This window comes from Lucilia sericata, unplaced genomic scaffold (assembly GCF_015586225.1).
Source record: "Lucilia sericata isolate MDLA Ls3-8-SP2 unplaced genomic scaffold, ASM1558622v1 Contig000848F_arrow, whole genome shotgun sequence".
Lineage (NCBI taxonomy): Eukaryota > Metazoa > Arthropoda > Insecta > Diptera > Calliphoridae > Lucilia > Lucilia sericata.
In genome coordinates this window covers 166,767-179,472 of record NW_023994840.1, presented here as the reverse complement: position 1 = coordinate 179,472, position 12,706 = coordinate 166,767, and the positions used below count along the sequence as shown (strand labels likewise).

The 12,706-nt window shown below is 30.6% G+C and overlaps 1 protein-coding gene across 1 annotated transcript; it reads right to left on the bottom strand.

The window, feature by feature from the left end:
* Positions 1-3,404: 3,404 nt before the first annotated feature.
* On the bottom strand, positions 3,405-11,707 carry LOC119608550. The gene is made up of 5 exons (XM_037963010.1): positions 11,481-11,707; positions 4,415-4,724; positions 4,273-4,352; positions 3,792-4,206; positions 3,405-3,714 (listed from the first exon to the last, which is right to left on the bottom strand). Exons 1-5 carry the CDS (start codon positions 11,699-11,701, stop codon positions 3,412-3,414), a joined length of 1,329 nt encoding a protein of 442 aa, XP_037818938.1. The 5' UTR covers positions 11,702-11,707; the 3' UTR covers positions 3,405-3,411.
* Between the last annotated feature and the right edge of the window lie 999 nt (positions 11,708-12,706).

The following is a 12,706-nucleotide window of genomic DNA, read 5'->3' as shown; positions in this document are numbered from 1 at the left end:
AGTTAGTTAGTTAGTTAGTTAGTTAGTTAGTTAGTTAGTTAGTTAGTTAGTTAGTTAGTTAGTAGTTAGTTAGTTAGTAGTTAGTTAGTTAGTTAGTTAGTTAGTTAGTTAGTTAGTTAGTTAGTTAGTTAGTTAGTAGTTAGTTAGTTAGTTAGTTAGTTAGTTAGTTAGTTAGTTAGTTAGTTAGTTAGTTAGTAGTTAGTTAGTTAGTTAGTTAGTTAGTTAGTTAGTTAGTTAGTTAGTTAGTTAGTTAGTTAGTTAGTTAGTTAGTTAGTTAGTTAGTAGTTAGTTAGTTAGTTAGTTAGTTAGTTAGTTAGTTAGTTAGTTAGTTAGTTAGTAGTTAGTATTTAGTTAGTTAGTTAGTTAGTTAGTATTTACTACAGAAAACTTCGTCGTAGCTAAAAATTATCTCTTTGAGCTTTGGCGATATTTGCCCTATGGTACTTTGTACCGGCAAACTTGAGATTGTACTAAAGTTATGGTATAATTTGTATACTATTGAAAACATTAAGACAACAACATTATTATGGGACAATGTTTCTATATATAGATCAGACACGTTTAAAACCATATACACATTATATACACTTTCATCGGGCAGATAAATACAACTTGTGAATACTTTATTTCGCAATAACTTTAAGCCTTATTATGATTTCTGTTAGGCTAAAGTGGTAACAGATGATTATATTGCATTACAGTGTTGGGGCTGACAAACATTTAGATTCTTGTATGGAATTGTTAGGGTAAATATGTCAGTAACAACCCAACAGTTTTCAAGAAAACCATGTTTCCCTTTTTTAAAAATATCCCGATTTTGGTCTTACCCGAATTTTGTTAATTTCTCTCGTAAATGTGTATGTCAACTTTGTAAGGCAGATAAAATTTAATCGTCACTTTAACATATATATTGCAATACAGTTAAAATCACCAGTTCGCGACCGTTACCTCGAACTGCAGGATATGTTTAAATGACAGTCGATTTGTAAGAATGGTAAGTCGTCTATCTGTGTGTATTAATAAAAAAGTTCTTCAATATGGGTTAGTACGTGTGTCTATTTATTTACAAAAAAAAAGCACAGAAAAAACAACCAAAAACAAGAGATTACATTTTTTATTGCTGAAGGCCTAAATTAAATGTCATAATGTTTTTGTTGCGTTTAACACAAATTTAAGCAGCTTAATCGCTTGTTCTACAACTGTTTATAGTCAGTCAGACATTCACTCACTGCTTAATCGCTTGTTCTCAGTCTACATAGACATTCATTCAGTCAGCCAATTCTTCCTGCCTTAGTCTATTTAACCTCTCCACGTGTTTTTTAATTTCTAAACTTTTTTTGTGCTTTTAGGTGATTAGTCTTTATCGGCTGATTGTTGAAGTAGAATATACAATTTATATACAATTTATGTTCAAAAAGGATTTCAAAAAAAGTCACAGAGATAAAGATAACAACATTACAGCTAATTTACTTAGCTTTTGATTTTTATGTTGGTTGATTAACTTTCATGTTTTTTGGATTGGGTATATTTTATCGTCTAAATCTGCTTAGAATATTTTTCGTTAAAGAAAATATTTTCTTATGACTAAGTTAAAGAAAGTTTATACATTTGAGAAAAAGAAATATCGTTAAACTCACAGTGATATAGATAAAATAAATTTGTAACTTGAAAGTACTTAGTCTGATTTCAATGAAATAAAGAGGAAGGGGTTGCAAAGTTTACATTTTTAATATGGAGTTCGTGGGCCCACTGTGGGTGTAGCTGGAGATCCCCAAATTGAGGCACCTCGGGTATGCATAGTCTAGTCTATATCTAGTCTATAGTCTAGTCTATAGTCTAGTCTATAGTCTAGTCTATAGTCTAGTCTATAGTCTAGTCTATAGTCTAGTCTATAGTCTAGTCTATAGTCTAGTCTATAGTCTAGTCTATAGTCTAGTCTATAGTCTAGTCTATAGTCTAGTCTATAGTCTAGTCTATAGTCTAGTCTATAGTCTAGTCTATAGTCTAGTCTATAGTCTAGTCTATAGTCTAGTCTATAGTCTAGTCTATAGACTAGTCTAGTCTATAGTCTAGTCTATAGTCTAGTCTATAGTCTAGTCCTATAGTCTAGTCTATAGTCTAGTCTATAGTCTAGTCTATAGTCTAGTCTCTAGTCCTAGTTCCTATATCTAGTCTATAGTCTAGCTATAGATCTAGTCTATAGGTCTAGTCTATAGTCTAGTCTATAGTCTAGTCTAATGGCTAGCTATAGTCCTGTCTATAGTCTAGTCTATAGTCTAGTCTATAGTCTAGTCTTAAGTCTAGTCTATAGGTCTAGTCTATAGTCTTAGAGTCTATAGTCTAGTCTATAGTCTAGTCTATAGGCTAGTCATATCTAGTATAGTCTATTTCTAGTCAGTCTATCGTCTAGTTCTATAGTCTAGTCTATAGTCTAGTCTATAGTCTAGTCTATAGTCTAGTCTATAGTCTAGTCTATAGTCTAGTCTATAGTCTAGTCTATAGTCTAGTCCTATAGTCTAGTCTATAGTCTAGTCTATAGTCTAGTCTATAGTCCTAGTCTATAGTCTCAGTCTATAGTCTAGTCTATAGTCTAGTCTATAGTCTAGCTCTAGTAGCTCTAGGCTTAGTCTAGGTCTAGTCTAGTCTATAGTCTAGTCTATAGTCTAGTCTATAGTCTAGTCTATAGTCTAGTCTATAGTCTAGTCTATAGTCTAGTCTATAGTCTAGTCTATAGTCTAGTCTATAGTCTAGTCTATAGTCTGTCTATAGTCTAGTCTATAGTCTAGTCTATAGTCTAGTCTATAGTCTAGTCTATAGTCTAGTCTATAGTCTAGTCTATAGTCTAGTCTATAGTCTAGTCTATAGTCTAGTCTATAGTCTAGTCTATAGTCTAGTCTATAGTCTAGTCTATAGTCTAGTCTATAGTCTAGTCTATAGTCTAGTCTATAGTCTAGTCTATAGTCTAGTCTATAGTCTAGTCTATAGTCTAGTCTATAGTCTAGTCTATAGTCTAGTCTATAGTCTAGTCTATAGTCTAGTCTATAGTCTATAGACTAGTCTATAGTCTAGTCTATAGTCTAGTCTATAGTCTAGTCTATAGTCTGGTCTAAAGTCTAGTCTAGAGTCTAGTCTATAGTGTAGTCTATAGTCTAGTCTATAGTCTAGTTTATAGTCTAGTCTATAGTCTAGTCTATAGTCTAGTCTATAGTCTAGTCTATAGTCAAGTCTATAGTCTGTCTGTAGTCTACTTTTGAAAGTGTAATGACTTTAGTTCGTCACGTCAAAGTATTCATACCGGAAGACATCGGTTTTAAAAGTTGATATGAAATCCCCCTTATACATATAAAAATTATTTTATTTAAAATTTAAATATAAGAATTAAAATTTATACAGTAAATCACTTATTTATTATTATTCCTCTTCTTCATTTTCAGAAGAATTATTTTCAGAATCTAATGTTTCAATTGGCTTTGGTTTCAAATCAGTTTCAACGGTAGTATTCAAATTATTTCCAGAATCTAACGTTTCAATTGGCTTTGGTTTTAAATCATTTATGGGGAAACCATCCAAACGGTTTGAGGTTTTAACATCTTCAACATTACAGCAAAATATAATGCCCATTACACCATGACGAAAAGTAGAGCTAATTTCTTTCAACCAAGGAATTTCCTGACATATGTCTGGACAAAAGATGATATCTTCCTCCGCATAAAACTAAAAAGAAATAATTAAAAGAAAAATGTTAAGCTTATTCATTTAATGAAACTTTTTTAAACTAAATAAGTACGCACATCATTAAATGGCGAATTAAAACCAATAATGACAATTTCATCGGTGTAATTGTCACTGCCCTGTAAATAATTCCAAACATACAATGGTATTGTCCTGTCAGTTTTCGCGATCACTTCTTTCATGGTGTAATTCGTTTGACAGTTATCAATAAAGGGTGCTTTTAGGGTGCCAGATATTCCCGCTAGGATGTCATATGCTTGATGTTCATTTTCAACATGCTTTTCGAGAGCAGCTTCATAACGTTGCCAATTATTAAGACGTAAATTTGGCCACCACAAAAATCCAAGTAGAGAAGAGAACTGCTGATTAAACGTCGAATTTAGCTTAGGGGTTTGTATTATGGAACTGTATCCATAATTTGTGTAAGTGAACATTTTTTGGAACTGTTCATTATCGAAATCGTCTTTTGTGATGCTATGGAAATATAATAAATACTCTTTGCTATTATTATTTGTATTTAAGGCCAAATTCATAATTTACCTATTTGGACCAAAAGATTCATCTATATATTTTATTTCCAAAGGAGGTGGTGCGTTCGAATTCTCCAAGTTAGATGGTTTCTGAAATTATTAAATTTAAAATAAAAATATTAAAAATAGGTTTATTATTTTAATAAGTTTACCTCATAAAAAGATTGTTTTGGTTTTAATGTATAGTAAACTGATGAAAGGGACTGTTGATAGGTACTATAACAGATTCTAGCCAAAATAGTATAATAATTATTCCAGTTATAAGGTCTACCCACAAAATACGAAGTCGAATAAAATGGACACCATGTGAAATCAGTTATTGATTCATATAATTTCCATTTTATTGTTGAGCATTTCAAATCCATAGCTTTTTCATAACTGTAGATCCCATACGATTGTTCTGTATCCGTTTTTGTGTATATAGAGTTCATACACTTGACGAAAAGTTGATTTGTTTCGAATCTATTAAAGATAAAAAATATTTGTAATTAAGGTAAAACAAGTAAGAGTGCTGTATTCTGCTATGCCGAATCTTAAATGCCCTACACCAGCAAGCTACTTTTTATTTAAAGCCATTAAACTAACTAATTTTTTAGATTACTCGCCATAAGATTTGTTTCCAGGGTGAGGGTTCTATCATTTATTAATTTCTTTATGCATATATGGAATTCATTTTGATTAGGTTCAGAAGGTACTATGACCCATTATGGGCCAATCTTGCCGATGTCAAACAATTTATATATTTACAAAATATATCCCTGACGAGTTTTACTCCGATGTGGATATTTTTAATGAATTATGTATATTCGTTTAAATGTTTTTCCAAACTATGTTGATGACCTTATATGGAAGCTAATACTACTAATGGGCCAATTCAAAAACATTTTTGCAGAATGTACTCATGTCGAATTTTATCCGGATGACCAATTATGGACCGATGCGAAAAAAATTCCGTATAATGACTCCTATATACAAAAAATGCATTTATGTCGAATGTTTTCCCAATAACTTTGATTGTCAATGAAACTGTGCACTTAAGTAATTTTCGAAAATGGTCCGAATATGGGAGTTGTGACCAATTAGGGAATGATGAGGATATTAATTTTATATGTGCGTTTAAGTGATTTTCGGATGTAGACTTTAAGTAGGAGCTGTGATCAAATACGGGCCTATTCGTAAAAAATTCGTAGAATAATTCATATACATATTCATGTCGATCGGTCGATAACTGATCCATCCCCCCCTATATAAAGTCTCCTTCAGAAAATGACTTTAACACTCATTATTGACATAAAAATACAAATATACGGATGAAATTCGGCATAACCATGTTTTATAGGTACAATTTACGTACCAAATTTTATGAGGATCGAATTGACCCTAGCCTCTATATAACTCCATAGTTGTACAAATTCAGCAATAATGAGTTTTTAAAAAAATGATCACTTTTTATGAAATTTTCAAAGGTTTTTAACTCATATCTCAATTATTTATGAAGTAATCTTCTCTAAAGCATTCAAGATTTTGGCCCCGAAGATATCTAGGGTCTTCAGAAAATCGATTTTAACAAACATACAGACGGATGGACGGACTGACAGATAGACAGACACTTATGGGGTCTGAAAATTATATTTTAAAAAACTATAAGTCCCCCATTGACAAAAATGTACTTACTCTTTTTTAATTTTCAAAAATTATATACAGTTTTGAAAAATAGACAAAATTACCTTTCCATTGATATATAACATACCTATCTAATGTTTTTTAAGTGACAAATTAATTAGGGAAAACTCAACATCTTTAAGAGAATTTACCTAGTACTATTATTTTCATCCATACATTTGTTAGGCAGGTTTTACTACCTAAATTTTTATGAATTTTTACAGCCACTTTTTACGATTAATCTTTTATTCTTTATCCCTAAAAAAATTAACAAGTATTTATTTTATATAAAAATAGTCTTTATTTATTTTTTTATAAATAAATATAATTTTGTAAAATAATCGGTATCACAGTAGTCCATATCTAAAAGATAAAGTAAATCTTTAAATTCATGAATATTTTCAAATGCTAACGTTTTGTAGCAAATCCAATGTTTCCTTATAGTAGATAAAACAGGATCAGAAGATAGAATCAGATTATTAAAAATATCTTCATTTTGAGACTGCCTAGAACACTTCTTTGAGCTAAACTGATGAATATGCTTAAAGTCTCTATTCCTCGATTCTTGGGGTTCTTCTGTAAGCTCTCCTAAAGGTAGAATATTATGTTCTATGATGACCTTTCCATGACATAATATCTTGTGAACTGTAGGTGTCATTTCTTTCCAGAGTTATAATTCCAAAAGTAATTTAGAAACTTTTGTAGAATACTCTCCAAATTTTGTTGCGTTCACTTTATGCTTGCTATTTATCGCCATTAGAATAATATTGACCTTTTGCAGTAAATCCATATTAATTCCGGTTATTTCGGAAGTAGTTTCAAAATGTTTGAAAAAACGTCTAGCGGTATTACCATCGTTTGTGCTTCCATATCCTGTGAGTGGTTTATCAATATTTAATCCCATCCGCTTTTTAAATTCCTCTTGAATTCTTCTTTTCTCACTGGCTCTCATTTCCATTAACTCCTTATTGTTATTTGCACTTTTGTTTGCATTTTCCGGTATGCTTCTGTACTTTAAATCATATGCTAAATGTAGAAAATGTTCCAGAAATCGTATGCGAGCATGTAGGGGGGATATTCCAAATTGTAATGTTTCCTCATTTATTGACCTTTGCTTGGAAATATTCGAAAATTCTGATTTTTTATCACCACATATGTAGCAGTACCAAGTAGATGATGTTCCTGTAATGGCATTTCCAACTTTCCCATCAATCATTGTAAGTTTTAAATCATAGGACATGTTAAACGAATAATTTTCTATTTCGATTGTTATAGGTTCCAAGTTTTTAATTTCTGCTTCAATACGATTTATCAAATCTTGCGTTGTTGTTTTGGATTTCTTTATATACTCAAAGCTTATTGGCCTACAAAAAGCTTTGGATCCTGGAGTCGAATTCTTCCAAATATCATCGAAACTGGTTGATGGAGAATCGCTGTCAGCATACTTTCGAATTCTTAATGGAACTAGCGATGCCATAAATACACTTTTATACTCGGAAGATGATTCACTTGTGTTGATTTGTTTATATTCCGAGAGTGCTGATAATCCATCACATCCCCACTTACAAATCAGTTGAAAATCACAAGAATTTATTTTTTTTAGTTGGTCTGAAGAAAAGTCAGAAGCAATCCTTAAAGCAGTATTTTCGAGTAGAGCGCCGAGTCCAATAACAGCCTTCCGATCAGTTATTCCAATAGGAGGTGGTATAATGCTTTTCTTCTTTTCATTTATTTTGTCATATGATGGTAAAACATCCACTCCTTTTTCAGATAGCGCCTTAACGTTATGTAGTTATCACGACTCAATCCCAGCTGCAACATAAGCGCAATAGCTTCTTCCTCAGTGTCCGTTGTATCAGATGATGGTGTGGGTATACTCTTTACAATTCTTTTCAGTCGTCTTGGTGATGCGGTTGGAAGAATATTTGCAATTTTTATGGCATCCAAAGGCTGTTTTTCTTTTCTTAACATTGCTTTAAAAGTGTCCGAAACTTATCCGTTAGATAAGGTTTCTAGTGAAGTTGATAACCTTTTCCTCTTTGATTTTGAGCTCAAATCCTCATACTGCTTACAGGGAGCACCAACAGTTGATACGCAAATAGCAACTTCTACACATTTATCCAGCCAATCAGAAAATTTCGATCGAAATTTAGCAATGGAATACCGAACACTCTTCAGTTTTATATCAACTGATTTTATAAAATTTTCAATTTTACATATATCAGTTTTATCCACTTTATTTTTATGTGCAGTTTCAATATATTTCAATATAATAAAATAAAATAAAAGCGCGCCATAAGATTTGTTTCCAGCGTGAGAGTTCTATCATTTAGTAATTTCTTATATGGAATTCATTTAGATTAGGTCCAGAAAAATTAAATAGGTGACCCAAAAACAATTCAAAGCTGAATGCTCTCATGTCGAATTTTATGTGGTACTAGCTATACCCAGTGTGCTTCGCTACCCTCATCGTAATTGAATAAAATAAATATTAAAATAAATATACTTGTTTCTAGGTTCAATATTTAAAATCTATGAAGGTTCCCTTTTAATAAGGACCCTATAAGTTTGATTTTATGATTGTAGTGTCAATATTACAGAAAATTAAAAAAAAACAGTTGAAGGACGAAAAAGTACCAGACAATGACTTTTTATAGATTTTCATTTAATCAGGTTAATGCAAGTTTAATTTTCAACCAGAAATTCCTATCATACAGATTTTTATACAATCAGGAAGCTGCGTATCCAATTTTATATTTTTAGGTTCAATATTATAGAAAATTCGAAAAGTATTAGTAAAATAACAAAAAAGGACCAGAAAGTCTCCTTCATAAATTTTCGTTCAATCAGAACACTTAGTGTTTAATTTTATGTTTATATATGCAATATTTTAGAAAACTCAAAAAGTACCAGTTGAAGTACGAAAAAGTACCAAAAGACCTCTTTTATTTACTTACATGTTAATAAGTTCTATATTATAGAAAATTCAAAAAGTACCAATTAAAGAACGAAAAAGTACCTGGAAATACTTCATTTTAAATTTTCATTAAATCAAGCTCCTGGCTGCTTAGTTTTATGTGTCTAGGATCATAAAAATAGAAAACTCAAAAAGTTTGAAGAACGAAAAAGTACCAAAAAATCTAATTTTATATGTTCTCACTTGCTCCTCCACATGATTGATTTCATGTTTCTAGGATCAATATTATAAAAAACACAAAAAGTACCTTTTGAAGAACGAAAAAGTACCAAAAAGTCCCGTTTTAAGATTTTTCTCACATAATCCGGGCTCCACATGCTTAACTTCATGTTTCTAGGTTTAATATTACAGAAAATTCAAAATGTTCCTTTTGATGAATAAAAAAGTACCAAAAAGTCCCCTTTTATAGATTCTAAATTACTCCGGGCTCCACTTGCTTAATTACATGTTTCTAGGTTCAATTTAATAGAAAACTCAAAAAAGTACCAGTCGAAGTACGATAAAGTACCAATAAGTCCCCTTTTATAGATTCTCTTTTACTCCGGGCTCTACTTGCTTAATTTCATGTTTCTACGTTAAATTTTATAGAAAACTCAAAAAGTACCAGTCGAAGGACCAAAGAGTCCCCTTTTATATGTTCTCTCTTACTTCGGGCCCCACATGCTTGATTTCATGATTCTAGGATTAATATTATAAAAAACACAAAAAGTACCTTTTGAAGAACAAAAAAGTACCAAAAAGTTCCCTTTTATATATTCTCACTTCCTCCGGGCTCTACGTGCTTAATTTCATGTTTCTAGGTTCAATATTATAGAAAATTCAAAAAGTACCTTTTGAAGAACGAAAAAGTACCAAAAAGTCCCCTTTTATAGATTCTCATTTACTCCGGGTTCTACATACTTAATTTCATGTTTCTAGGTTAATTTTTATAGAAAATGCAAAAATTACCTTTTGAAGAACGAAAAAGTACCAAAAGGTCCCATTTTATAGAATCTCATTTATTCCGGTCTCTACATGCTTAATTTCATGTTTCTAGGTTTAAAACTCAAAAAAATACCTGTGTAAAACGAAAAAGTGCCGAAAAGTCGCTTTATTATTAATTTCATGTTTCGATTTCAATATCATAGAAAACTCAAAAAGTACCAGATGGAGAATGAAAAAGTACCAAAAAATATCACATGGTACTGGGGTTCCAAATAACACCCCATTAGCTTATTTAGTATTTCTAAATCTAAAAATTTTATCTAAATTGGATCATTGTGTTTGAATAAAATCAAATTTCCCGTTTTTACCCCTTTTGGTACTTTTTTTCTCCCCATTAACGAAATAAAAATTCTATTCCAAAAAGTTGCAACATCGTAGTGGGAGCCCGTTATTATGTATTCATACGTATAAGTTAATAAACCAAAAACAATGTTTTATGAAAAAAGTACCAAAAATAGGTACAATTTTCACCCCTTAAACGTCCGAATAACCAAAAAGCACTAAATTTATATTTTTATTTTTTCGTCAAGTTATGAAGGAGTCAAAAATATTGTTTGAATGTTCACTGGTTTAAAAGATACATGGGGTACAAAAAAGTACCAAAATACAGTTTTTACCCGTTTATTCCCTAAAGGGGCCGAATTTGTCCGCTTATTTTTTAAATGAATGACGATGACCTTTAAACAATTTGTGTATCTTTTCTAGTTTAGGAGATATGAGGTTACCGAATTTACCCGTTTTTACCCTTTTTTACCCCCTAAACATTCGAATTTCCAAAAATCCAGTCTTAGTGGATCTATTTTGAGGGAGACCAACCTCCTGTCCAAATTTCAGCTCTTTAGCTTTAACCGTTTAGGCTGTGCGATGATGAATCAGTCAGTCAGTCAGTCAGTAACGTTAGAATTATATATATATATAGAAAGCGGTGGTTCCCGATAACTTTGATTGTCAATGAAACTGTGCATTTAAGTAATTTTCGAAAATGGTCCGAATATGGCAGTTGTGAACAATTAGGGACCGATCCGGAAGTTAATTATAAATGTGTGTTTAAGTGATTTTCCGAAGTAGACTTTATATGGAAGATGTGACCAAATACGGACCTATACGTAAAAAATTTCGCAGAGTAATTCATTTGTATATTAATTTCGATCGGTCGGTAACTAATTTTGATCGGTCGGTAACCTCCAGATAAATTATCCCTCAGAAAATTACTTTAACACTCATTATTGACATAAAATATGAATATACCGATGAAATTCGGCATAACCATATATTATAGGTACAATCTACGTACCAAATTTTATGAGGATCGATCCATAATTGAGCCTAGCCTCTATATAACCCCACTTACAGAAAATCTCAATTATTTGTGAAGCAATTATCTCGAAAGCATTCAAGATTTGGGTCCCGAAGATATCTGAAGACTTCAGTAAATTGATATTAACAAACATACAGAGGGACGGACTGATAGACAGACACTTATGGTGTCTGAAAATTATATAAAAAATTATGTAAAAAAAGCATATACCCTTCTCACGAAGGTTAAGTAGAAAATTTTTTAAATATATTTCCTATAATGACAAATATGTACTTACTCTTCGAATTTAAGATCACAATATGCTTTAATTTCTTGATTGTCATGCAAAATTATATAGTTTTGTTTTACATATATCTGCTTTGAGCCAACATATTTATACACTATTGGTCTTAAAGAAATATCTGTCGGAAGATATACTCTGCAGTCAGCTTGTATGGATGTTATGGTACAAAATATAATTAATATATTTAAATGAAAAACTTTTATAACTCGGCCCATTTTATAAATGCGTGCTGAAACTTTCGAATTTTACTAAGTACTAAAGCTAGGTCTTAAATACATCTTCTATTTATATGACTAAATTTCAGATTTATAAGCTTATCTCTCTTTAAAAAAAAATAAACATATTTTGCAAATTTTTCTATACCCTACGCAAATTCTATTAAGTAAAACAGAGGGAGCAGAGAAATGAGTGAGAGAGTGATATAATTAATTAATAATTTTGTTGTTACAACGTATTCGTACATAGTATCAATGAATTTAACATGCAGTTATATTATAACATTTAATCGAATTTAAGATATTTTAAAGAATATTTTATATGAATACTTCCAACATTACCCTAAACTAGCACTATTAACAATTACTGAAGGTGCTTTGTCATTAAAATCCGTGATAAGGCATTTGCAATGTCCAGCAATAATTCCGGCATTATCATTAAGTTCAACAACATTGTATGTACGTGGAAATTGTAATAAATAAAATTATGTTCTTTCCCTTATAGGATTGATATTAGTTACAAAAAAATTTATACAAATTATTATTTTAATAATATTCACAGAAAAAACTGAAAATGTGTTTTAATTATCAAATTGATTGTATCAAGCAAGTTTTGCACCTATCAACAAAATGATGATATCAATTATGAAATTTGTAAAAAAATATTTTTTTCCAATTAAAGAAATAATCAAAACAATTAACATCAGTAATTAAATTCAAAATTTAAATTAGTTAATTCATTAATTGGATAAATTAAATATTTAATAAAATAAAACTTACATTTTAATTAGTTTATTAATCAAATAAATTGAACAGTTTGGTTAAAAATGTATTAAAAATCAATAAAGTCGATGATTGAAACAATCAAAGCATTAATTGAATGCTTACAACATTAAAGGATTCCTTTACCTTTAACAATGCGTTAAGCACTCTCAAAAATATCTCTTTATTGTCACATTTGAACAAATAAAGTAATTTATAAATTTTAAAATATTTATGAAACTT